The following is a 25,262-nucleotide window of genomic DNA, read 5'->3' on the forward strand; positions in this document are numbered from 1 at the left end:
AACGGATATGTTGAAGATTTGGCGCATTGAATAGACCGTGAATGGGGCATGTGTCCTGTATTTAAGCACCGAAAGCAATGGGTCTGCTAATAGACTTGGTCCTTTATGATTAGTCTCTGATTGAGATGTTCAAGTTCGTTCCAGACCATCGGTGGCTTGTTTGAACTATCTTGGCGTCAGCATAGGAAACAATACTTGGGTTCTGAATCGCTGAGGGCGGCATTAATTAACGCCAGCCACTCGAAGCTAAAGGTTTGCAATTATTGAAAAGGCGCATGCGCCACTGCCAATCCCAACCATAAGTGGCCTATTCCAAGTCACATGGGCCTTTAGTTGGAGAAAAAGGAATGCAGAAAACGCTTACGGGAGCGACAGACGAGACAAGAGACCACTGATTGGCGAACTATTATTCAGGTCAGCTCAGGCATTGCTTTTCGGGGCCGGCTATCGCTTCCGGAGCTTTGTGAAGCTTTCGAGGAGAGCTGGGTACGTACCTGCAGCAGACCTCGTCTGTGCCATAGCGGGTTCTCAGCGATCAGCAGCGCCAATAGCTTTCAATAATGATCAACTTTACTAACGCGATAAGCTAGAGGAGAGAAATCAAGAGAAATCATTAGAGTTCAAGACGGCAAAGTTGGGGTACTTGTCAACAATCCTCTTGTTGAGCCCGCCGCCAAAATACCCCGCGTTCCCTGGACGAAAATATCGCTAGCACTTACTAGTGGCATGCTAAGGTACAGATACAGGGAACGGCTCCGAAAGCCGGCGCTAAATACTACAGATCTCTGTATTGTGATCTACACCAACTGTAAGGATTGAATTCAACTTCTCCCAAACTTTTGTCTGGTCATCAAGGCGCCTTTGGGCCATACTGACCCAAAGGGTAATCCCAGGAATGCATTGTGAGGTAGATTGCATAGTTTCTTTTCCTTATCTGCGCAATTATGTCGTGTAACAATAGACGGTGTCAGGGGTTGGCGGATGTCATTATCGAGTACCCTTAACGGCAGCATCACAAGAACTTGGAGCCCAGAAATATACAGACAAGTGAATCCTTCAACACCTTAAGAAGTTCTTGCGTGTTTGGTGCCATATAACACAAAACATCTAGCCCAGGAGGGCAAGCCAGTGCTTATCGAGACTTTTTTCGTGTTGCTGCACTGTCAACCATGCTTGCTAAACCCATCCTCGCTGCTGCGGCATGCTCTCTTGTACCTGTCAGCGTCAGTACCAAGTCCAACATCGCTTTTCTCCTGATAGATGACCAAGAAACGCATCCTGGTCCCTTGGAATATCAGATTTTACTGCAGCGTCTACTCACGAGACTTGATCAGATTGTCATAAGGGATTCTAGGAAAACAGGAACTTAGAATAGCTGAGATATTCAATATGACCCATAGCGCAATTCTTATTCTAAGCTACCATATAGCCACCGTCAACTGGCAATGAAACAGCAGTGATCCATGCAGATTGATCAGTCGCGAGAAAAATGGCTGCTTTGGCAACATCTGCGGCTGTTCCCAATGTTCCGCAAGCATGTAGAGCAACAGTCGCATCGCCGAGTTTCTTGTCTTCCAGCATCACTCGATCCACCTCCGTTTTGACGACTAGAAGAGTCATGAAATTTTAGTTGATGAAGGCGAAAGCTTAAGGATAACCAAAGGTAGGGGTGAGTTTCTAACGTACAGCCAGGGCAGATGGCATTAACATGGATCTTAGAAGGACCATATTCGCGAGCAATGCACTTTGTCATGTGAACCACCGCTGCTTTGCTGGCACAGTATGAGACTATCAAACAAATCCGTTGGTAATCAAGGTCAGAATCCTTCACCTCCGCTTGATGCAACCCCTTCCAAGCCCCATCCATCGACCTCTTTCCTTCTAGATTATCTATTCCTCTGGGTGGCTATGGATAGTGAATTCAGCAACAAAGTCGCCCTCGTGACGGGTGCATCAGGTGGAATTGGCTTTGCCTGTCCTCGCCTCCTTGCATCGAAGGGTGCCAGCATAGCTCTTAGAGACCAAGCTGACACCACAAGTCAGGCACAAGAATTGACGCGGCTTCATGGATCTTGAACAATGCCTTTGAAACTTGACGTCACTGATACTGAGGATATAAAAGACGCGATTGAAAAGGCTATATCATGGGCAGGGCGTCTTGACTTTGCTGTGAATGCAGCGGGAATTTTACCTGCTGGGGCCCAGATCGATGCCATTGGACCTTCTACCTGGGGTCGAGGCCAACGCTACGCAGGGTCAAGGAACTGCTTCACTTTTGAGTGATATGGTTCTCGAAGCTATGAAAACAATGAAATCAATCCCCAACGAAGATCCTTTGCTAAATTGGGCTGGGTCTTTACTTCTTATTGCTGGCTCTGAGTTGCCGTCTTCACTCGCGGAGAAGAGAATATCGGTGGAGAGAACCTTTGGGAGGTTGGCAAAATGGACTCGTATCCAGACATATAACCGCGGACTTGAGCTTGTGAGGGAGGTCTGGAAATTAAGAGACTTGGGGATTGAAGTATCCTGGTTGGAGGTTATGTTGGATCAAAGAAGATCCTTGGCAATTTTATAGATTTCTGAAGCGGCTGTCGAACTCTTAGGTTATGGCGATGCAGGAATGTGCATTTTCTATTCGCGTGTTAGCTTCCAGAACGTGACTGCCTATAATACTTTGATCGTCGAGGATACCGAACAGCGACAGAATTCTAGACCTGGTGATGCAGGTCGTGCTATTTTCTTAATCAGTTAGGTCAAATTAGTTTAGGTGAGCCAGGGCGAGTCATACCCGCACAGCCGGAAATCAAAGCTAAGATAAGCACAGTCAGGATGATCCGGGCCGATGGTTCCCCGATATCAGGCATCTCGTTCAGCATTTGGGTAAACGAGCATTGTGCGTTTTTAGCGTCCCAGTCTGCGGGGTCAAGACTAGGGTAGGCCCACGACAGGCGGCGTGCCGAACCTCGAGACTAATTGGAGCTCTGATCAGGTATATAGACTGGTATTTATAAAATCTTAATGGAGTCAAGTAAATGCTGTAGAGTGGAACTGAGAGATACTCAGCGAAGTTTAGAAATCCATAGCGGAGTGAACGCCGTGGTTGTTATCATGATTTTACTACTTCGTAGATCACCCTTGACTACCCGTCCATGAGTGGAAAAACCTTCCTATTCGGGGTTAAACCCGAATCCAATAATTACGCCAATTCATACTCCGTAGCTTTTCTCGCTTTGCTACTTGCTGTTCACCTGCCTGACAAGATATGATAATTGTAGACTCACAGCTTCTGGTAGCTCGACAATAGAGAAGTGAGATTCTCCGGTGAGCCTGGCGAAGCTGAACCAATCGGGGTGTCTCCGCGCAAATTCTTCATGCTCTGCAAGATAAGCCTCCTCCCTCGGATGGCTAAAGACATGCCGCACTAAGGGAGGGTCTTCAATGATCCCAAGCCGCTCCATCGGTGAGCCCCAGCGCTGATAATTCTTTTCCACCAGCCAGCAGAAATACGACCAGTTCTCAAAACCGTTGGTGTCTAGATCATTTTCACAATGATCGAGGACGTTCTTGTTGGAGGTGTTGTTGAGCCATTTCTTGATGAGGGGCGCCTGACCCTGGTGCCAAGTCTCCTTGTTTTGTATCAACTGTAGGTGCTTGATGAATTCCGCAGGAGGCCGAGTGAGGTTAAAATCGGTCAGCAGCACAGCCGGGACTCTTTGCTTTCCTAGACGCACAGCCATCTCCATAGCGCACCAGCCTCCTTGGAAATGAGAGATGGGTATGAATGTCTGGACCTGCAGGGAGTCCAGGAGTGCGATCGTATCGTTTGCTTGGTCCTCCACGCTCCATTTGTCCGTAGATTCGCTGTTGGCACCGCGATCCCTCCATGAAATTCTGATGACGCGGTACTTGCCCACCAAGAAGGGGAGAATGTATTGGTAGCCACGGTAGTCCTGACCCAAGCCTGGCAAACAGACTATTGTTGGGTCAGATGTGACCATGCCCCGGTCCTCGAAGGATAGTTCCACGCCATTTATGGTTCGTGTGTGAAGCATTGAATCTTGAATAGTAGGAGGAAGATGGTGAGATGTGAAAGTTTTGGTGTTTGGATCGTTTCTATTCTTTGAGCTGACGTACGACATAGCCAATAGGGCGTGCGTTGAAAGCTCCAGTTAATGTTTCGGTTAATGAAACTCTAAGCTGCTGCCATACTAGCAGTGAGCACTATCCTACCAACTGCCCCTGCTTGCTGCACTTCGCTCAAAATCTCCCTTTGCATCGCAGTTCCGGCTAAGGTCTCGGCCGTTGCGGGTAAATTCCGACAAATGTGGGCTCTTCCCGCGGGAACGGTAAGGGCTTTGACATCCCCTGAAGATAATTGGTCGAGGTTCCACGTTTCGTTGAGTTTTGACGGTATGTAATGGCTTTGTCATTCTCCACTATTGTGTCAGCTAAAGTACCTTAGTCGGAATCAAACAACATCCGTAAGACGGCCTTTTAGGCGAGACATGGGCATTGACTTCAGCCTCATATACCTGGTAGAAGGAACCTCCACGCATACTCACCTGTTGGCCTCGCTGAGAGGGAACTCGTGGTCGTCAGCATCATGTGTCAACTGGGCGTATTTGGATATGTGCGTATTTCAGAAATAGCACCTCCCAAACTGCGTGGAATAGGGCCGATAAAGGTCTGGAAGGGTTGGCAGATAAGACGAGAGATAGATGGGCCTCGTTTACTAAAGGAGAGAAGAATGTACTCTGTGATTTCGATATTAGTATAACTGAGAGAGTTGGTTATGTTTTATTCCGGGGCAACAATCTGTAAAGTACCATTTTCCTGGCCTTACCAAACATTTTAATCGCATAGATAAGACCCTTGAAGCCACAATAAGCTAAGCGTTATTCAAGCGCTAGAGGCTCTAAAAGTCAATCCCCTGCCCAGCCTCATACAATGACAAAATGTCGTCTGCCTTTCTATGCGTCGCAAGATCTAGCGCAGTTCGACCTTGCATGTCTTCTGCCATAGGATCCAATCCTTTACGCACCAGAACCTGGAACCTAGCCACCCTTCTGAATGATTGTTCTTGACCAGCAACAACATGAAGCAGAGACCGACCTTTGGCATCAACAACCGACCAATCCACTCCCATCTCATCAAAAAGCGCCCAAATCTTCGGCTCCACCTCCTCCACGATCTGCTTTTCAAGTTCTTTATTGACCTTCCATCTGTCACCACCCCATTTCTGAGACAGGGTATGCCTCTCTTCATCTAACTTCGCCCAGCTGAGATCAACCTTGAACCTGTTCGTACGGAAGTAGCCGAATGCAGGCGTTTCCCCGGATTTGTTCCGCGCGTTGATATCTGCTCCTTGGGAGAGCAGTGAGTCTATTGTATTCTTGACGAAGCCCTGCCAGACCGCATCGCCGTAGTAGTCTGCAACGAGAAGGAACGGCCTGTTGAAGAGTATGTGAAGCGGTGTATCACCATTGGCATCTTGGACGGTAACATCGACTCCCGCAGAGATTAAAAGTTTGACCTCGTCTCTCGGGTTTCCTGGTTTTTGGCAATCTATCGCATAGTGAAGTGGTGTCCTGCCGTTCACGTCGTACTGATACTGAAGGTATGGTGCTATAGCAATGATATACTGTACGAGGTCGATTCCAAAATCGTCAGCAGATATCAGATGAAGGATATTTCTACCGCAATCGTCCCTGCAACGAAGATCGGCGCCTCTGCCGATCAGTATTCTTGCAGCTTCTGCATCCCCCAATTCCAATGCAGTGTGAATCAATGCGATGCCCTCCCCATCTTGAAGATTGACATCGAGTAGTGGGTGCCGAAGAATCAAGTCGAGATACACATTCCGCTTTCTGTACAACGTGCTGGGGTTTGAACCTCTCCTTTCCAAAACTCGATGGGCGATTGTGGTTTGAGGGTAGCGAGAATTCGGATCGGCGCCGTGACTGAGAAGTAGCTCGACGATACGACTGCAATCTGGGCGACTCGTCATTGCAAGATCAAGAGGATACAGCTCATGGCACGAATTGGGATCTTGTCTCTCTGGCATCACATGCCCTCCATTTACTGAGCTCCGAATTGATGTTTGTTTTCCGACTCTCCGAGCGTTTGGATCGGCACCTAAAGATAGCATCAACTCTACCGTGTCGACATCTCTGGCCAGGATTGCATTGGTGAGACACGATTGATGAACAACAACAACGTCGTCTATCAGGTTGTCTAACCCGGCCAAGAACATTATTCGGCGTTTATTGATAGTATATAAATTATTGGAAAGTCAGTTGAGGAACCGCGGTGTATTTTAAGCTTGCTACGCTTGGGCTAGTCCTATTTGCACCTACCAAATTGGGTTATGGCCAATCCGACTACAGTGGTCGGACCATCTCACCAGGCAGAAGCTCAGCAGAGAGATTATTTGCATGTGAATATTTATAAAACTTATTGTATCATTTGAACCCTATATAATCACTATATTCAACTAAGTAGCTGGCTGCACTATAATCTCCTGATTCCTGGCGTTTAGGCAATCCTAATATGCATTTCTTTAAGCCCTATTGATATGGTCAAATGTCCAAGAACTCTAAAACCTCATCACAGCACTCCGCTCCGGACTGATATCCTTCGTGTAGATAATGTGCTTTGCCAGTTTCTTGTTGCTTGGATGATCCAGGAAGTGTCGGTTGTAGCTCAACTCATGGCCTCTCCGTTCCTCCATGATCCTCAGCGCCTCCTCCACGTCCTCACACGGAAGAATAAGGAAGACCCCTCTATAAGGGGACATAAGCTCCTGGACACGATCGAGTTCCTCCTTGTCCTCAAAGATGGAATGGCCCGCCCCAAAGTCGAGTATCTTGCCGTAAAACCTATCCCCGGGCTTCAGAGCATTTTGCAAGATGTCCACGACAGCTCTGTATTCAAAGTACTTCCAGTACTTCAACAAACCCTCCACGCCCTCTTGTTCGTATAGTTTGTTTGCACGTGCATCATCGTAATCAAAGGGTGCATAGAGCTCTTTGCGATGTCGATCGAGGCTGAATAGTTCTTTGTTGAGGTACTGTGAAAGGACTTTTCCAATGGTTGTTTTTCCAGCGCCTTCAGGGCCATCAGAATAATTGTTGGGCAAGGTTCGTCCGTCATGGCTTCTTTTCAATTCGCTGTCGAAGGATAAGTAATGTAATAATCTGGAGAATTAATAATCAATAACCGCCTTTTTGCTTTTATAGAGAAAAACCTAGCGTCCATCGTCAAGGATCACGGGTGAGACGGCTATAGCAAATGACTCACACTGATCCCACTGGTGTGTATGATAAGATGCCGATATCCGACGCCGCACATCTCACAAGAATGACCATTAAAACAATTTGAGAACTGCCAAAATGTCTAAACACCTTATCCAAAGAGCTCTTCAGTAATAAAATATTCACATGTTCCACTTTCGCTTCGATGTTCCGTTGCCTGATCGTTTCATTGCTTCGAGCCTCACTCCAGCGACTGCGATCGCAGCCGAAGTCATCAGTGCTGCAGCCCACGCTGACATGGCGGTGTAGTCCCTAGAGCTTCTAGACAATCCTTCACGTCGGACGAGTGCACCCGCAACAGGTGTACCTACAAGAGTGGCCAATCCTTGCAACATATACATGACACCTGCAATTCGTGGCAGCTCTTGAACACCAAATAACTCGATAAGTGCTGCCGGAAATAAACTGATAAAGGCGCTGGCTAGGAGTCCGTATAAGACAGTGAAACTGACAAAAAGACCACGGGAGGCTGTTTCGTTGCTGTCACCGATTAGTGTGCTTGGAATCCAGAGTCCCACGCAAACAAAGGCTGTGAGTAATGTGGTCAAAAAGAACGAATTGAGCCTGCCCAACTTATCTGCGATGAAACCAACAGCAATCTTGCCAATGGCGTTGCAAGCGTTGCTGGCCGCAGTTAGATTTGCGCCTTCTTCTTCAGTATATCCCAGTGTCTTGGCATAGGTGACAGTAAAGAATACCGGGATGTAATAAGCAGCACTCTGAAATAGCGTGCTGGCAGCCTGGGCGAAAAACACCCTTTGTCGGATCGTCTGCTAGCTAGGAACGGGAATTTTGAATAGGGCAGTGAAGGGAGAAAGAGCCGAGTTTTGTGCTGAGAGATGTTTCGCCATTGACGTTTCCCAGTCGAGAATAAATCCCGAGATGCAGATGAGCACTGTAGCCAAACATCCGGTCAACCGTAACGTGTTTCGGAAACCCAAGCTACCAATGCAGGCCAAAATTGCAGGCGTCCACACTAAACCGCCTATGCCTGTGCCAGCAGATACAATGCCCATGGCGAGGCCTCTCTGTTTGCCGAACCAAGTAGGGGCAACTGTCATGGAAGGTACAAAGGAAAATCCGGTGGCGAACCCTAGCAATAGTCCCTGCGCAAGCTGGAAGTGCCAGAGAGCTCTACCGAAGCTTGCGAGAACTGAGGCTACGCTGAATAGTATTCCACCGAGGCATACTACAGGTCGAGGACCATAGTACTTTGTCCATGTCATGACAAATGGAGCTACGATGGTCATCAGTGCGGCTAATAGGGTTCCGATGAGGTCAATGGTAGCAGCTGAGGCGCCAGTAAAGGGAGTTCCTGCCGTAGGAATTATGGCCTTGTAATGTTCTTGATACACGGCGAAACTGAAAAGGAGGCCGCTTGCGGTGAAGCTGATTATGAACGAGGCAAAGACAATTGATGCATATCTCCTGCTATTCATCAGCAATAAGAGTGGCTGCGGAAATAAGTAGCTTACCATTTCGAGTATTGCAGTTGATTACTTGGACGTTCCGCTGCTGAATTCGTAGTAACCATTTTGAAAACGTTATCCGCATCAAATAAGGTAAATATTTACGATAGTTATTTTATTTTGAAAATTGGGGGGAGTGGTACTTATACTGAGTAGATAGCCTAGCTGCAGCAGCTCAACCTACGGCACGAGCAAGCCCTTCAGTATGAAAGCAATTAGATAACACCAGGACGATGGCAATTTTTTGCGATCATGGCCTGCTTTTCTGTTAGGCTTTAGCCAGTCCAGACTTTGATCTAGCCGAATTAGTCGGGTCCGGCTGGTGTAACTCAGGTAACAAGCCAAAGGAGCCACGAGGACAAGAAATGCTTGGCACGGTTCCCGGTCCGAGAAGGCGCATGTTTTCGGTATGTATAATAGAGGGCGTATGAATGGATCAATAGTCGAGTCCATGGCGATGTTACGGGAGCTTTCTGGGATGTGCTGATGATCGGCGGGCTGTAATTCTTTAAACTTCCGCAGATACATACAGAAGACTCGCTTACTGACAACAGCGGGTAAACCAACCTATGGCGTTCACCAATTTAATATTCAGCTGAAACAATGACTCATACGGGACCGATTGTTACAGTGGTAAATACTATAATAAAGGGAGTGCCCAACTCAATGGTATATATTTCTAAGCATATACATCGATGGACAATTAGATTGCAATGAAGGGTTCAAGATCCACTTTCCCTTCCAAAAATATACGCATAAACTCCAAATCACAGTTATAATAAAGCTGATCTTTGTTGTATTCTTTCACAAGACGTAGGCAGGTAAATCAGATTCTGTCCTCGTATATACCGGCAACGTTTCGCCCAGGTTCTCGAAAGTATTATCCAATGTATCATCCTGACGCTCTGTGAGGATGACTGGTCGCCGAATTCTTATCTTCCGAGAACTGTTGGATGCTGCAGTATTATCAGCCTTATCAGATGGCATCGTTACTGCGGACAGCGGAACCTCCAGGACAAAGTCGTGAGAAATCTTCAGGACGCTGTTCGATGCCTCTTCGCACACGCAAGACTTGTTGCGCTTTGCAATCATCGTTGCAATTGGGCCATACTCGAAACTTAGTGTCGAAGTCGTCTCTTGATCACTCCAAGACGGCCTCCATTCGTTACGAGGTCGTCCCTTTGCTATAATATGAGAGACGCTCTGCCTACGAATGGTGGGCTCGCTGTCTTGCTCCGTGTGTCGGGCACAAATACCCAGTGGGGCATCGACGTGCTCTTCAACCCTCCACTCTACTCCGATGGCTTCCCATGCGTAGATCTCACCTTGCCCATGCCTAGGTTTAGAGAGAGAGAAATCTACATTGACTTTCTTATCCAGCCTGATAATTTGCTCTGACGACAAGCGCGCGTTCAATGGGGTTTCCGAGATTCTCATAGAACTCTCACGAAGAATTTGAGGTCTGTACAGTGAACGCTTCACTTCGATATTCTGGTTCCAAATAATTGGCTCTCCCGTGGCGAGAATGAGTTCTGCGGATAATTCGTACGTGAGGTCTAAAAGAGGTGTCGTAACCGAGGGAGGCGTGTCGTTGTCAAGCCGCGTGGTGAACATGAAGGGGTACCTTCCGTTGGCAGGCATAATTCTTCTATCAATGAGAGTCCACCTTTGGAGCTGAACATAATGGTGAGCACAGTCAGGGCAGTTGGGACGAAGAGGTTTCTTGTAGTGGTGATGGAGCCGTAACGTCACGGAGAAGCTCTTGACGTCTAAATCCTTTGTCGTGTCGAGTATGGCCTCCCCTATAAGTGCTGTACCGGTGGAAAGCGCGCTGCTTTCGAGAATCAAGGGCATCGGCGTCTGGAGCTTCCATTGTACGCTAACATTTGTTCGGTTGGGGCCCAGCTTGCGTAGGCCTTTCGACGGCAGCAGCTTTGAGACATACTCGAGTGAGACCATTCTGAAGTCCACTTTCTGTAGTTGGGCTCTGTGCAACCGATGAACGGCAGGTCTTGCGAAATAGGTATTTGAATAAGCGACTGTAACTTTTGGGGCCTGATGGAATTATATAGTAAGTATCGAGCGCAGCATGTATATTAAGCTTTGGATCGACCTACCCTGCACAGAAGATGACAGTTCTGGTCCCAGATCTCTGATTTCTGGCAGTTCGGCTTCGTAGGAGCAAAGTCAGAATGCAAGAGTCACCATTCAACCTGCAAGTGGTGTTGGCCAGAAGACCTATGACGTAGGTAGTCTTTGGTTATTTTTGAAAGCCCCTGCTATCTTTGACCGCACTCCGCTTTCTGTAGGTAACATTCTGCGATCGATAACAGCAACACAGTCGCCTCTTGCGATGCGAGACGATTTCCGAAGAGATCGTGAAAAGAACGCGCGGCCCGCGGACTTGAAAACGAGTTCCTTGGTAGTTGGAGATCATGCTGAGGGGCTGAACGGTCGTAAGCAGCGAGCTACCTAGCGCCATCTCCCCCGTGATTGTCAATCAGTGCCCACTCTAGCCATTCTAGCCTAGACAGGTAAGTGAATTCCAGTCTAGCCTCAGAGCTAGCGGTTATAGTGGGTCAGACCAGAACAAGTCTCGCAAGAAATTGCCAACATTTTGAGTTGCTTCCCCATAAACTTGAGAATGATTCGTATAAACTATCATCAGCAAATTGGATCATTCGTTTTCTTACGTTTTATCAATCCATTGTTATAACAGATTACTTATACTCTGTTGTTTTCATCGGGACTAAGACGAAATAAAATACCTCAAAGGCCTGGAATGTTTGTTTACTGTAAAGAATTGACTTATTTAAAGCCTTTAGCCCCTGCGTTATAATAGATCATATCACAACGTGCAGGGCTCTGTCTAATCTCTGTCGCCTGCCAAAAACTGGTTTTTTTTTCATCAATATTATTGTATATCACTGCGAAACTCTCGGTCAACTCGACTGCGCCCGACCTGTACTCATGCCTCCCCTACCTCCTGCCGCCTCGATACTCGACGTATTGGGGAATACACCCGTGGTAAAACTTCAGCATGTCGTCCCGGAGGATTGCGCAGATGTGTATGTGAAGCTTGAGTATTTCAGTGCCACAGGCTCTTACAAAGATCGTATGGCGAAATCGATGATCGAGGAAGCTGAACGCTCTGGACGATTGGCGCCTCACATGACGGTTGTTGAGGCTACAGGCGGCAGTACAGGCTCATCGTTGGCATTTCTTTGTGCCGTGAAAGGCTATCCGTTTGTGGCACTCTCTTCTAATGCCTATGCCAACGAGAAGTTGCTTACCATGGCGGCGTTTGGAGCCAAGGTTGATATAACTCACAGCCCAACCGGCAAAGCCACTGCGGATCTGATGATGGCTATGAAAAGCAAAGCTGCGAATCTCAGGAAAGGAGATGACTGTTTCTACACGGACCAGTTCAGCAATGGTGACGCACTTGTCGGTTATAGAGAGATTGGCCATGAGCTGATCGCACAATTTCCGGATGGATTTGATGGATTCTGCGGATCATTTGGCACAGGTGGTATGGTTATGGGCGTTTCCAGTGTCCTTAAACCGGTCATGCCGGATATTCGAGTCGTTCTCGTGGAGCCTGAGGGCTCGGCCCTGCTGGCAAAAGGACAGAAAGGCGCCCACGGCGTAGATGGTATCTCACCAGGCTTCATCTCTCAACACGTTGATAAAGCATTATACGATGGTACGCAAACCATAAATGAAGAAGAAGGGCGAGATATGTGCAGAAGACTTGCGAAATGCGAAGGACGTTTCGTTGGGACGTCATCTGGCTTAAATATTGCGGCTGCGGTTCACCTCGCTAAGCAACTTGGCACTGGAAAAAAGGTTGTTACAGTTGCTTGCGACACAGGGCTGAAATATCTCACTGGATCACTATTCTCAGAATGATAGATGTATATAGGTCTATAAGCAGTTCTAGACCTATCTAAAGATCAAAGCAAAGAAATGCAGATTTAGTAGTCTGATGGACACCTTTAACATGAAAGCTTCCTACACATTCTAAAGTATTTAAGTAGTACTCAGATTGAAAAGCCGATAGACTGTCAAAAACTATCTTGCTCTCTTAGAAATATCATGCAAACCAAGGAACTGACAGATCTAAGTTCGGACAAGACCACCAACCAACCTGTTCATCCCCAGCTCGAAGGTCCTGTTGCTTCCAAATAGTCTCAACGATGGTACGTGTCACATGCATATTTCCAATCTTTCGTACCGCATCCATCTTATAAAGAACCTCAAGGATTTGTAACCGCTGCTCTTCCAAAGTCACTTCGCAAGCTACAATAAAACAGGGCCAGGGGCTCGATGCCACCGTGAGTCCTGACATGATTGAAAGTGCCTGCTGCACGTATGCTTCTCTACGATCTTCATCTCCATCTGTCGGCACTACACGTTGCAAGTAAAGTAGAGCGGCCAACCGATACAGTTCCGCCTTGGCCAGAGCTTCCGTACTGTTTTGGTGAACTAAGCAAGTCGATTCATCGCGACTGAGGTGCTGCTCAGCAGATAGAAGTTGTGCTTCTAATGAAGACCGATGTTCAATCGTATCAGTAGGTACTGGTACGTCGGTTTGTGGCAAGATATTCGGGCGAAGGATATCAATATGGCGGATAGCATTGAAGACGTCAGGCGAGCAGCCCAGAAGCCCTAGAATCTGTTTCAAGACTTAGCAAGAGACAACACCTGAGCGAAGTAATGCTACAAACAATTGATGAGTCATTCCGCGAAATGATTCGATCAAATGAGATATCATCATATACATCCTGGGCCTGTCGTAGCGGGCGGACAAAACCGCTGAGTACGTCATAGTACATGAGCCATACAGTGAGAAAATCTGTAATCTTGTCTTGCCTGTAGTCTAGTCTTAGATTCTTGAAGACACGTCTGGCTCCTTCCAAGTGAATATAAAAGTTGCCCTCGTCAGCGTCAAAAACCTGATGATGTTTTGTAAGCTGCGTCCAAGGCACCTCATATAGTTAAGATTAAGGTACATACACTATGCATGCACAGCATCATGACTGCGGCTAATTGCGATGGCGTACTTTCTTGAGAATGGCTATTTGTGTGGATGAGTGAGCGGGTGAGTGCTTGTACTGCTTTTGCCTTGAAGGGATCCGCGGCGCCGGGGCCCCAGCGATGATGCCCTGAAATTGCAAGCATGGAGTAGAAAAGTGCGTCGGTAGAAGCATCGTTCATGGAGAGGGCGACCGCTGGTAGTCCCTGCCATAGCCCATTGTCGGATTGAGTAGTCGAGCACATTGGGGCTATGACGCGAATGTCTAAAGCCTCCGTCAGCTCAATATACTTGAAGTGGGTTACCGAGAAGTCTAGTACAGACAGTAACTAAAGACAGCGCTCTCCTGGTCAGTAGAACGCCGGTGTGAGATGGGGGTGCACCTTGGCGCCGCTAGGGCTCCCATCAGTGCCTCATGCCAATTGAGGCGACCTGCTGCGAGATCCATGTCTCTCGAGTCGTATTTCAAAAATCTCATTTCGTGTCCCTGTCGCCCCTGAGACGAGCTCGCAGAGAAGGGCAGCATTTGAGAGCGAATATGCCGAGGCTCCACGGTAGACTCAGGCCGCCATACCAGGCGAGGCCCGTAGCCCTGGCAGGCTCGGCCAGTTCGAAGACAATTTTTGCAGCAAGGGAGACTTCTATCGCAACCAATCTTGCGACCTGGCACTTATATTAGTCTGGTTGTATACACGCCTGAGTTGTTTCGCCCACTTTTACACGTCCAGCAGCCTCTCTGCGCTTTGGGCTGTTGCATCATCATCTTTGTGTAGCACGATGGAGTTCGGTCGGCAGTCATCCATCATCTCTCGTTTTTTTGTCCATCCAAGCGATTTATTCAATAATGTATAAAGACATGCAATTTGTAATGTTGGACGAAAGTTAGGCTTGAAGGAAATTACCGGTTGAAGATACCGAGACGCGTTAATAAGGTTATGCACATAGGAAGTAGGTATGGTAAGCAGGTAGGTTACTCTATGGTTATAAGCATAAATCTAGGCAAAGAGCTACGGGGAACTCCGAGTCTTCAGAGTAAGCTACTCCGAGGCACATGAGGCATATTCATCCAGCACTTCCGTATACTCTAGCCTACCAGCCATCAAGTTTAACGCCTTCTGTTTTCACATTCGAAAAAGTAACATAGAAGAACTAGCATATAACAAGGCCAGTGCATATCAAATATGCATCAAGATGTTCACTTGACCTTGAATATTGAAGACTGTATCCATAAAGGTCTATTCTTAATACTTGGGTCGCCAGCATGCTTTTGACCCACTTCTGGTATTTCTGCCCACTTTACAAAAGCGATAAGATCGCATTTAATTTCCAAAGCCTCTTCTAGCGCGAGCTGCCATAGTCTGGATACCTACTTTGCCAGTGAAAATAAATATAAATAAAAGCACAGGAGCCTGTCTGCAGATAAATTTGCACTTTAAAATGCATCAGGGCTTTTTTTCCGCAGCTTTTACCCGGTTAATCTGGTCTTTCTACAAAATTGAGACTCTTTATTCACTATTTTCCCGTTCTGCTTAGCCGTGTCACATCTAATACGAAAACCAACTGCCCTTTCCCAATATACTAGGAGCTATGTCTGGCGAAGAAGAGGGACAAGGTACTAGCCAAAGACATCACAAGCCATCAAAATGGTAGGTACTTTATTGTGACATCAACTCGTGTAGTAGAGCACTTACCATTCGCAGGCGCCAATGCTCGATAGTTATAGCCGCGTTCATGTTGAACTTTTCAGGATGCGGTCTTCTGTTTTGCTTCGGTATTTTTCAATCTCTATACCAAGACATGTCGCGACGACCCGGAAACCCTTTCAGTGGGGCCTCATCTGCTGAGATCGCACTGATAGGGAGTATTGCCGCATCTCTTATGAAACTTGGGGCGCCGTACGTTGTTTCGTGGACCAAGTATTTTCGACCGTCGGTCGTTGTTTGCAGCGGGGGCCTACTGTACGGTATAGCCAGCGTACTTGCAAGTTTGGGAACTAGCTTGTGGCATATGCAATTGACCCAGGGGCTTTTGATCGGGATTGCAACATGTCTGTCCTTTATGCCATCCATGGTTGTTCCACCGAGCTGGTTTGGTCGTCACAGAGCATTGTGCATGGGAATAATCTCCTCTGGGACCGGCGTTGGAGGCCTTGTATGGTCTCCAGTCCTGACAGCTTGCATTGGCGAGTTGGGCTATCAAAATACTCTACGGCTTACAGGCTGTATATGTACAGTTCTCATTTGTATATCAGGCTGCCTTTTATCCTGGGAGCCACAGATGGCTGCTTCATTACAGGCTGTCGATACACGGCCTGGTTGGGCTTCTGGACTTTTCAAAGTTCCCCTGCCCCTACGACATCTTATATCGACCCGCAAATTCCTCGCCCAGAGTATCAACGCCTTCTTCCAAAGTGCGGCGTACTATACTCCGATATTTTACATCGCAGCCTTCTCCAAAACGCTTGGCTACAACGAGACAGACGGAGCCAACTTTACAGCTCTTAGCAATGCGTGTAATGCTATTGGAAAGGTCGGGGTCGGATTCATTGCCGACAGAATCGGGCGTCTAGACAAATTCTTTCTGACGACGCTTCTTAGTTGTACGTCTACCGCTGGCCTCTGGGTTTCTAGTACTGTTCTGGGGCCGTCAGATGTAGAGGCCGGCAGGGCACTCTTCATCGCCTTTACTGTCATGTATAGTTTATTCGCCAGTGCGCACATTGGGCTTTTCTCGCCCGCGTTAGTAGAGCTGTTTGGTATCTCCAAAATGCCTCATATCACTGGCATTATGTACATGTTCCAGGGCGCAGCTGGGCTGATGGGAACGCCACTGGCGGGTCTCCTGGTGACGGAAGACACGGACCCAGGTTCCTATTTATACATGGCCGTTCTTGTGGGATCGTTCATGTTCATCTCGACAATAGCTGTGCAATGGGCAAGGATAGAATTGATGGTTGAGCGCGCAGGTGGAAAATGGCAATGGACATGGGGTCTATGAGACATTTTAATGTGCTGGGCGTGTGCAAGATGATGATAATTTAGGCGGACCCCCCATGCGCATCGCATAGTCGTTCCGAGTCGTCTGAAAATTCATTGATATGTTGACAAGATGCCGGTACCCGAGTGAGGCTATCTTATAATATTTGCGAGTTCAGCGATCCGAAAGCTCCTAAACTCAAGTTTCTCAAAAGCCTTTAGTCTACTCAAGTTCTTCGAATTGTTGCACCGTACCGCGTCATGCGCGGGCAGAGAATCTTGACTTGGGCATGATGCAGGATAAGCTTCGGAGCAGCACAGTAGTAACTGCTCTGTAGGAGATAGATAGAGCAAATAAGCGGGCTTCAGAAGTAGAACCGCCGATACGCGAAGATAAGCTCCACATCGGCTCTCCATCCCGTAGCGTGTAGTGTAGACAAGGGAAGCCGGTCCAACGCTTTGCCTGAAATCCCGATCTCGCATTGAACTGTTTGCATCCTCATGCTTCAAAAAGACTGTTGAGTTGAATTTAAAGATCTCTCTATAAGACTTGAACAAATCCAAACATGTCGTCGAAACCATTCCCCCCTCCTAACGGGATGACCTCCTTCTGGCGCTCTTCTCCTGGATCCCTTGACAATCACCGATCAACGGCAGGATTACCCTCAAAATGCGACATCCTTATCATCGGAGCCGGGTTTTCTGGCGCTTCGCTCGTGACACATATGCTATCGCAGCCTGAGTCAAAGGACAAGTCAATCGTTGTCTTGGAAGCCCGGCAACTATGCTCTGGCGCGACAGGGCGAAACGGTTCGTTTCGGTCCTTTCTGACACCAATTCCCAGTGCTAATTCTATCCAGGAGGGCATATTAAGCCTGATGTCTACAACTTGTGCTCACACATGGCTTTAAAGCACGGTATAGACGCTGGAGCAGAGATTGCCGAGTTCGAGCTCGCCAACTTCGAAGCGGTTAAAAGTTATGTCCTTGACAACAATGTAGACTGCGATTTTATGATCACTCAGGCTGTCGATGTACAGCTATCAGAAGAGCACAACGCCTTGCTCAAAGGTGGATATGGTAAGCTCGTCAACGCCGGCGTAAGCGCCACAAAGCAAGCATTTTATGTCGATGACAAGTATGCTGAAACAGTGAGCATCCTTTCTTCCCTGCTTCACATATCAAATCTAACATGAGAGCCAGGTCTCGGGTTTGAAGGGCGCAAAGGGAGCCTTCAAGTACACCACCGGGCATCTCTGGCCCTCCAAGCTGGTCCATTATATGTTCGCCGAAGCTCTGAAGCACCAGAACCTGAACCTGCAAACCAACACTCCCGTGACAGCTATTCCTGCTTCTCCAGACGCGGACGGGAGCTGGAGCGTCACTACTAGTCGGGGTGTCATCAAGGCTCGAAAGGTCATTGTGGCGACGAATGCCTATACCGCAGCGCTTCTTCCAGAGTATCACGAAAGGATCATCCCCTACCGCGCCATCTGCAGCCGCATCGTTGCTCCCAACCCGCCGCTTTTGGCAGACTCTTATGTCATTCGATTTAGTCCTGCGGACTTTGACTATCTTATCCCCCGACCGGACGGCAGCATCATTGTTGGGGGCGCCAGATCGGCTTATTTTCGACATACTGAGGATTGGTACGGTAGTGTCGACGACTCAAAGGTCATTGAAAGAGCGAAAGATTACTTCGAAGGGTACATGCAGCGACACTTTCGTGGCTGGGAAAACAGCGGTGCACATACAGATCAAATCTGGACTGGAAGTTAGTGTCATTGTTCATCTTACTGGCTTTTTATCGCATGCTAACCATATTCTATGTGCAGTCATGGGCTACTCGGCAGACGAAGTTCCCCGCATCGGCCATGTACCAGGACGGAAAAACATGTTTATAATGGGCGGTTTTACTGGTCACGGAATGCCGCAGGTCTTTCTAGCTGCCAAAGGAATTAGCCGCATGGTCTTGGAGAATATGTCGTTCTCCGAGGCCGGAATCCCGAAGCTCTTTGAAGAGACGGAAGCGAGGCTAAAGAGTGATGAGAACTTCTTGAAGGACATGATTGATGCACAGCCAAGCTTGGCTAAGATGTAGTTGATGGAAGCCTGCCCTCGAGTGCAAAAAGTCTTCTGACGCTATATCAAGTACTAAAAATACTGAGTGTAAGATCCTCTAAATCTATACTAAATTAAACCAAACTTTTGTCACCTAGGTCGAGGTTCCATGTTTTACTACATCCCTTTGAGTGTATACGTACTGACAGTAAGGTAATAACCAGAGTCTTTTCGACTACTGCAACTTTGTTATCTACAGAATAAGTGCAGACACCAAGATAGGCCGTCTCAATTTCGTATCTGTTGTTTCTATTCGCCTACCCATTTGGGCTTAGCCGCACCAGTGCTTGTGGTTTTCCTCTGCACCATGGAATACAATGTTGCTCATCAATTAGCCCCACAACGAACTTCACGGCTATCTAGTTCAGGCCGTAAGGCATCTTCAGATGGTGCAGGGGCAGGCGCACAATCTGTAGTCTGCCCCATCTCAGATCTTGTACCTTGACTGGGCGCAGTGATCACGTTGCTCGCTCTCTTCTTCCGTCGCCGGAGTAACAATATAGTTGTAGCTACAAGAATCGCCAACCCTACAACTGGGAGAATCACCGCGAGAATAATCGTAGCCTCTTTTGAAGGGCCAGAGCTTGAGTCGCTCTCGTCCTTGGTCGAGGCCGTTGCTGCTGCTGTTTGCTCGACTTGCAGCGGTCCGATGATGTATGTCGTCGGCGTCTCCCCGCAGCCCCAAGACGTAAGTTTAGCGTTGTCGTCAGAAGCGGTTTGGTAAATGAAGTAGAGACACCGCGAAGAGGCCCTGTAGGTGCTAAGAGTAGCGTGTCAATCTTCATTATCAACACTCAACAGCAAGTCCTACCATTTCATTATCGGAGAGTAAGGGCAGAGTGACGCAGCAGTGCCTCCACAATCTGGAACCGAAGCATCCTCGCATGTAGCGGGGATGTAGCAGCTTGTCTCGTCGCAACAGCCCCATGATTTGCCGCCGGTGGGAGTGCTGCAGGTGGACGGTGACGCGCAGCCTGCCTTGTAGTCTTTCCAGTCGTGAATAGCAGCAGTTAGCAGGTCTGACTCGGTGTCGTAGCCATACTCGCACGCTTACCCGTATTATGAGAAAAGTAGCCGCAGATCTGCGCATTTGTAGTTGCCTCAACCGCCTCCACTTGGACAGTGTCAGGTTCTCGTATGTGAGTCGGGCTAATTCCCCGCGATCGGACGTCGTCCATCCTGACAGATATCAAGATGTGAAGTTGATCTTTATGAATTGCGCTTTATGGTGCTATTTCCAACTTTTTGTCCTCAGTGTAGATGGTGAAGACGGAATGACATCAGCCTCCGATATTTGACGGCGGTCGCTTTGGACGTATACTCATATGTCAACGATAAAAGCTTAAGATCACCTAGACTAGCCGCTAGAGGATAGTTCAGATTTAAACTATAAATTGTCTTTGTTTATTTCATTATGCAATAACGTTTCTAACGTGCTCCTCTATATTCTTTGGCACTGTGAGACCATACTCGTCCTTAGCGTACCCAAAGCAGAACTCCACAAGGCCAATACATGCATGTTGAGAGCCCATATAGGACCGCCCCTTGTACTCTAATGCTTCCAGCTCATAGAAGTAAGCCTCATTAACTTCAAAGAACTGATGCACCACAGCTTCCGTAGGCTTCTGACCGTTCTTAAAGAATGCTGCAGCAACGCATAGCTTGAGCACTGCCGCGCCGCCCTTTGTTTGCACGAGCTTACTGTCCTTCTTTGCTACAAGCTCTGGCTGTTTGGCTAGCTTAGGAGTCACAGATTCCATGGCCTTAGAAGCAAAGAGACCATTAGTCCTCTCGCTCCTATACTCTGCATCGTCGATGAGCTTGAGGTCGTACCGCGCCAACAGCTCATCAAACCGTTCCATTATAACGATGACAGGGAGACGTTGCGTACGTATTGACTCTGTGATCTCCTCGCGGTGCATCCGCATCTGTTCTTTCGCCACAGTTGTATCCTTTAGAGACGCAAGTCCTTTCTCGGAACAGAACTTTTGTTGAAGATACGCGATCAGCACTGCCACGGAGCGTGACCGCCCGGATTTACAGTGGATCAAGATATTCCTTCCCTCGCCACTATGGTGCTTGATAAAAGCGTTGGTCTCATCGAAGTGGTCGATCAGATTGGAGTTGGCATTGTCCTCGAGAGGAATGATGAGTGGATATTTCACAACGCTGTTTGCCACGCCGTTCTTGTCAGGGTAGAACCTTTGCAGTCCGTAGGAGGTGACGTTCTCGTCCCATGCTAGTGAATCCTTGGGATGAATAGCAATAACCGCCTGAATATCATTTTTTGCAAGGACATCTTCGTTGAGGGCATGGTTCATGCCCCCGATAAAAATGCTTCCGGGTCCGCTCAAATCTGGGTGGACAATTCGGGACATATCCGTGATGTCATTCCGGGTCCATTCTCGGATCTCGTTCCAGAACTTGGCATGCAGAAAAGCGAGGTCAGGATGCGACGCAAGGTTGTCAAGTGCCTTGTACGTGGTCGGCTCGTAGGAGGGGTTTCGCGCAAATAGCTCGCTCCACTCTATTGACGGGGACTGCTTGGTGATTTTGTCCATCGTGGCAGCGATAGAATATCAACAAGGAGAAAGGATTCAAGCGATCTGAGAGTAGAGATTCGGATCTCCAGTTAAGAAGTTTATGTACGAGGGTTACAATCTTGGCGAATCTAAGCCTCAATCGTATGGCTGAAGAAATGTAATCACTAAATTCGCAGCTGGACGTGTTGCACGCTGATTGGTTCAAATCCTTTGTTACCAGGCGGAGTTTTTCCACTTACCTCATTTCTTTTTTGCTCATGTTATAGCGAGTCGATAGATTTAAATATCACGGTTTCCAATTACATATGCTCGGTTCGCGCCCATATCTGAATTCATTTCTTCATGAGATAGGTCCCTGTAACTAGATTCTAGCATTCTCCCCCATAAGATCATCATTGCGGTCCCCATGACTCCTGTCGTTGCTGGTCCTGCTGCTGAAGAGCTTCTCGCTCTTGCTTGGCCTCGGTGATAGGCTCTTGGGGTTGAAGATTCAGGTACCCTGGCGCAGCAATTGCGATAACACATCCGAGGCCGCAGGTAGCCGTCAGAGTAGCAAAACCGACCAAGTGCTGAGGATCATTGGTGCTGGGCCACAGATAGCTTCCAAAGATAATGGCCAGATGGCCAAATGAGTTCACAATAGAAATAGCAATGGAGCGCTTCCAAGATCGAGCTAGCTGGCACACGGCGCCGGTGATCCAGACAGGGACAATCATCCACTGCGCAGTGACCTTGGTATAGCCCATAGATCGGTGGAGGAGGAGTACATATTGCAGCTTACTGACCCAGAAGAAGTATGGAGCAAGGTCCGAAGTCGGTACATCCTGTGCAATGACCAATAGGACCAAGACATTATAGGATCACTGCATTGGAGAGATAGAATATGGGGTTCTTATAACGAGGTAGTCCAGTAGTAGTTTTAAAAATACAGCTATATAGAGTATCGTGTTTGTAACTCTAATATACAGACTAAATACTGTAGCTTCTACTTTTGATTAATGCAGTTGTAAACATTGTACACCTTCCATCCATCAACTTCATAGAGAACTTTAGCTCCTTTATTTCTGGCAATGCTTTTATAGCAATTGAACTTCTTATACCCATTGCTTCCTGTCCCTGCCCAATCATTCAAATCCATCTTAACCGCACCAGCCGCGATTTGAGACGTAAAGGTTACCCCACTGCGAAATTTGCCTTGAGTCTGTCAGTTACCATATATAGCAGGTGGATATCTAGAATATTTCAGCTTACCTTTAACAGCCTTCCCTTCCCAGTATGTGAAAGTTCCATGGGTGACATCGGTGTAATCGCTAGGACGAACCATATTGCCTGGAGGATTCTTGTCGCCGTAGTATGCCATTCCGCTAGAGACTTCGTTGCCTTTGACGGAGTTTACAAGATAGACGTACTCATAGGCGGCGACTGCCTGGGCCCCGGCTAGGCCGGTGAGGAAAAAAGTGACCTTCATGATAGCTAGGAGGTACTGTGTTTGATGGTAAGCGATACTGAGCAAGCCTTGGCAAGGTACGGCAACATTATATACTTGAGAGATGTGCAATCAATGATACGTATTCTCTTTGCAGTCATATGTGCACCAAAGTCCCCAAGCTAATCGCATCACTTAACGATGCATTGACCAATAGTATTCAGGCTAGAAGCTACAATACGATCATGAGCTGGCCTTCAGCTGTAACGTCAGTGCTTACAAGCTCCCGCTTACTACGCACCTACCGCTCAATTTCGAGAGGCTAAATTTTAAGACTGTTCTAGAATTTAGGTCGCTGTGGACTTTTGGCCCGATGAGTGAAGAATGCGCCTGTCTTTGGTTAGCCTGAGCTATGGCCCTAGAAAAGGGCTTAAACATGAGTCGATAACGCCCGCTGTCTGGCGAGAGTTGCTAAGTTCTGACTGCTGATTCAAGCTCCCAGCCACGAGCCTTAACTACATGGTGGCGGGCTTGGTGTTGTTGCTCTTAATGGCTAAATGTCTCTCCTACCTCGAAATTAAAATGCAAGCTGTAAATACAATGTTTGTGTCTGTTTTTGTGAGATCTGCCACCGGGCTGCTGAGTAGATATGCTACTATACTGTGTGTCGAAATCGGGATGCTTTTGAGATGCCCTTCCAATAAACTTATCGTAGACCACGGGAAACAGGCAGTACTGGGCGCCTATCGAGAGGCCTTTAGGCAACTCCATCATAGACAACAGCCAATAGCTGGCTCTTCATCGTATACAATCCCTGGGATATACTATACCTAGCCTGTCCAGTCAGTCAATATTTTCCAAGAAGCCAGGGTACCCCAGCTGCAAACAGTGGACTCTCCCCCCTGCAGCTGAAAGAAATACATAAATCAATAGACCACGCAGCGCTAGCCTGTTTAAAGGTTTAACCTTACTGGTTCCCAAAGCTTGAACATTTGCGCTGAATTTACCTTCTTTTTCTTGTTTAGGTAAATTGCTGGCTTGGCCCTCAAATGCTGCGTCCGGGCCTGATATGATGTGTGCTGGCCCCTCTCAATACAAAACTAAATCACACAGCGCCGCCATCAAGAACCTCACCCTCGATACAGCCGAGGAACCGCCGTCCAGTGAGGAAGCCTTTGTATTTAGCGGCTTGTGCTAGGGCAATGACAATGCAAACACAGACCCAGATGATGGTTAGGAGGTAGATGAAGAGCGGCATTAGTTCATAATCATGTTAGAGGGGACTTCACAGAGGAAGTAGCCGACGAAAAAGAGGTACACAAGAAGCGAGCAGTCTAGCACCTTCATATCAGAAAGTATAATAATTGGATGTTGAGATAGAAGCATACCGTTATCCTTCATGTTAAGACTTTTACTTATACCAGCGGCAGTTGCATTCGCCTATAACAGTCAATCGCTGCCTGTACCCCGCGATAGGGTCAGTGGACCTACAATATCGCCACGATCCAAGTATGCAAGGATATACATCCACCACAAATAAGGCAGGAGTGTAAAGTCGATCTTGCGAACAAGGTCTCTTTCTTCGGCTGTGTTAGGGACATGGTTTGCCGGAGCGATGGTGGGCTCCTCATCGTAAGACAGTGCCTCTCCCGGCTTGGCGATCTCGCTATCTGCAAGGTCTTGAGAGACGCGTTGCTGAGGGAATGGCTTGTCTCCATTTTTAGGCTCCATTGTGATTGTGATATAGATCTACAGAATGATAAGATCAAATGTAGGAGACGAGGCAGAATGGGCTTTCAGGGAACATGGAGCATTATATCTCCAGGATCGGCAGTCGGCGTGGTTCTCCGATCACCGAGCATCTTTCCCAGTACAAGACTTGCCTATCATTTAGTATGTCTCATTGGATGATAAGCGTGAGTTACCTCTAATCCATACATGCCAAGACAGAAGGATGACTCGTGAGCGAAATGAACATGTAGTTCTATGTTGCGGGGTATCTGCCATCAAGCTTGTTGAGGGAGGGAGACTAACACCTAAGAGATAAGCATAAAATGCATCGGAGTGCAGATATACGACCCGGCTATCTTACTGCCAAGATGTATGCCGAAAGGCCAATGATCGTTGGATGAGGGACCAAGAGGGATTTGTCGTATAGGTACTGAAAAGTTAGTGGAGCCTGGTCGTGGTACCGACTGTGATTGGCTTATTGGCTGAAGGGTACAGTGGGTTGGCAAAAGTCCCGACACATGGCTAAAAAGGCTTCTTAATTTTATTCCTTATAAAATTAGCTATATAAAATAGATTAAAAAATAAAAAATAATTTACTTAATACTTAAATAGTTAAATTATTATATAATAATATTAAGAACTATATA

At 47.5% G+C, this 25,262-nt stretch overlaps 12 protein-coding genes across 12 annotated transcripts; 3 read left to right on the forward strand and 9 right to left on the reverse strand.

Annotated features, from left to right (window-relative positions):
- Window positions 1–3,233: 3,233 nt before the first annotated feature.
- Window positions 3,234–4,052, reverse strand: FSUBG_7074 (Dioxygenase; the record flags this gene model as incomplete). Its single annotated transcript, XM_036685340.1, has 1 exon — window positions 3,234–4,052. One exon carries the CDS (start codon window positions 4,050–4,052, stop codon window positions 3,234–3,236), a length of 819 nt encoding a protein of 272 aa, XP_036537426.1.
- Window positions 4,053–4,915: 863 nt separating this feature from the next.
- On the reverse strand, window positions 4,916–6,007 carry FSUBG_7075 (uncharacterized protein; the record flags this gene model as incomplete). Its single annotated transcript, XM_036685341.1, has 1 exon — window positions 4,916–6,007. The coding sequence occupies one exon, from the start codon at window positions 6,005–6,007 to the stop codon at window positions 4,916–4,918; it is 1,092 nt and encodes a 363-aa protein (XP_036537427.1).
- A 588-nt stretch (window positions 6,008–6,595) lies between these two features.
- Window positions 6,596–8,847, reverse strand: FSUBG_7076 (monocarboxylate transporter; the record flags this gene model as incomplete). The annotated part of the gene is made up of 4 exons (XM_036685342.1): window positions 6,596–7,169; window positions 7,440–8,069; window positions 8,169–8,741; window positions 8,789–8,847. 4 exons carry the CDS (start codon window positions 8,845–8,847, stop codon window positions 6,596–6,598), a joined length of 1,836 nt encoding a protein of 611 aa, XP_036537428.1.
- A 739-nt stretch (window positions 8,848–9,586) lies between these two features.
- On the reverse strand, window positions 9,587–10,741 carry FSUBG_7077 (LDB19; the record flags this gene model as incomplete). Its single annotated transcript, XM_036685343.1, has 1 exon — window positions 9,587–10,741. The coding sequence occupies one exon, from the start codon at window positions 10,739–10,741 to the stop codon at window positions 9,587–9,589; it is 1,155 nt and encodes a 384-aa protein (XP_036537429.1).
- Window positions 10,742–11,752: 1,011 nt separating this feature from the next.
- FSUBG_7078 (cysteine synthase) lies at window positions 11,753–12,694 on the forward strand (the record flags this gene model as incomplete). The annotated part of the gene is made up of 1 exon (XM_036685344.1): window positions 11,753–12,694. One exon carries the CDS (start codon window positions 11,753–11,755, stop codon window positions 12,692–12,694), a length of 942 nt encoding a protein of 313 aa, XP_036537430.1.
- A 102-nt stretch (window positions 12,695–12,796) lies between these two features.
- Window positions 12,797–14,065, reverse strand: FSUBG_7079 (C6 finger domain protein; the record flags this gene model as incomplete). Its single annotated transcript, XM_036685345.1, has 4 exons — window positions 12,797–12,805; window positions 12,933–13,460; window positions 13,513–13,740; window positions 13,802–14,065. 4 exons carry the CDS (start codon window positions 14,063–14,065, stop codon window positions 12,797–12,799), a joined length of 1,029 nt encoding a protein of 342 aa, XP_036537431.1.
- A 2,032-nt stretch (window positions 14,066–16,097) lies between these two features.
- Window positions 16,098–16,817, forward strand: FSUBG_7080 (monocarboxylate transporter; the record flags this gene model as incomplete). Its single annotated transcript, XM_036685347.1, has 1 exon — window positions 16,098–16,817. One exon carries the CDS (start codon window positions 16,098–16,100, stop codon window positions 16,815–16,817), a length of 720 nt encoding a protein of 239 aa, XP_036537432.1.
- A 544-nt stretch (window positions 16,818–17,361) lies between these two features.
- On the forward strand, window positions 17,362–18,895 carry FSUBG_7081 (gamma-glutamylputrescine oxidoreductase; the record flags this gene model as incomplete). The annotated part of the gene is made up of 4 exons (XM_036685348.1): window positions 17,362–17,605; window positions 17,656–17,945; window positions 17,998–18,568; window positions 18,630–18,895. The coding sequence occupies 4 exons, from the start codon at window positions 17,362–17,364 to the stop codon at window positions 18,893–18,895; spliced, it is 1,371 nt and encodes a 456-aa protein (XP_036537433.1).
- A 269-nt stretch (window positions 18,896–19,164) lies between these two features.
- On the reverse strand, window positions 19,165–20,093 carry FSUBG_7082 (LRR receptor-like serine threonine kinase; the record flags this gene model as incomplete). Its single annotated transcript, XM_036685349.1, has 4 exons — window positions 19,165–19,215; window positions 19,264–19,666; window positions 19,727–19,901; window positions 19,970–20,093. The coding sequence occupies 4 exons, from the start codon at window positions 20,091–20,093 to the stop codon at window positions 19,165–19,167; spliced, it is 753 nt and encodes a 250-aa protein (XP_036537434.1).
- A 234-nt stretch (window positions 20,094–20,327) lies between these two features.
- On the reverse strand, window positions 20,328–21,476 carry FSUBG_7083 (dual specificity catalytic domain protein; the record flags this gene model as incomplete). Its single annotated transcript, XM_036685350.1, has 1 exon — window positions 20,328–21,476. One exon carries the CDS (start codon window positions 21,474–21,476, stop codon window positions 20,328–20,330), a length of 1,149 nt encoding a protein of 382 aa, XP_036537435.1.
- A 374-nt stretch (window positions 21,477–21,850) lies between these two features.
- On the reverse strand, window positions 21,851–22,926 carry FSUBG_7084 (allantoate permease; the record flags this gene model as incomplete). The annotated part of the gene is made up of 3 exons (XM_036685351.1): window positions 21,851–22,282; window positions 22,636–22,652; window positions 22,710–22,926. The coding sequence occupies 3 exons, from the start codon at window positions 22,924–22,926 to the stop codon at window positions 21,851–21,853; spliced, it is 666 nt and encodes a 221-aa protein (XP_036537436.1).
- A 1,215-nt stretch (window positions 22,927–24,141) lies between these two features.
- On the reverse strand, window positions 24,142–24,615 carry FSUBG_7085 (major facilitator superfamily transporter; the record flags this gene model as incomplete). Its single annotated transcript, XM_036685352.1, has 3 exons — window positions 24,142–24,218; window positions 24,273–24,324; window positions 24,376–24,615. The coding sequence occupies 3 exons, from the start codon at window positions 24,613–24,615 to the stop codon at window positions 24,142–24,144; spliced, it is 369 nt and encodes a 122-aa protein (XP_036537437.1).
- Between the last annotated feature and the right edge of the window lie 647 nt (window positions 24,616–25,262).

This window comes from Fusarium subglutinans, assembly GCF_013396075.1.
Source record: "Fusarium subglutinans strain NRRL 66333 chromosome Unknown NRRL66333_c0000086, whole genome shotgun sequence".
NCBI lineage: Eukaryota > Fungi > Ascomycota > Sordariomycetes > Hypocreales > Nectriaceae > Fusarium > Fusarium subglutinans.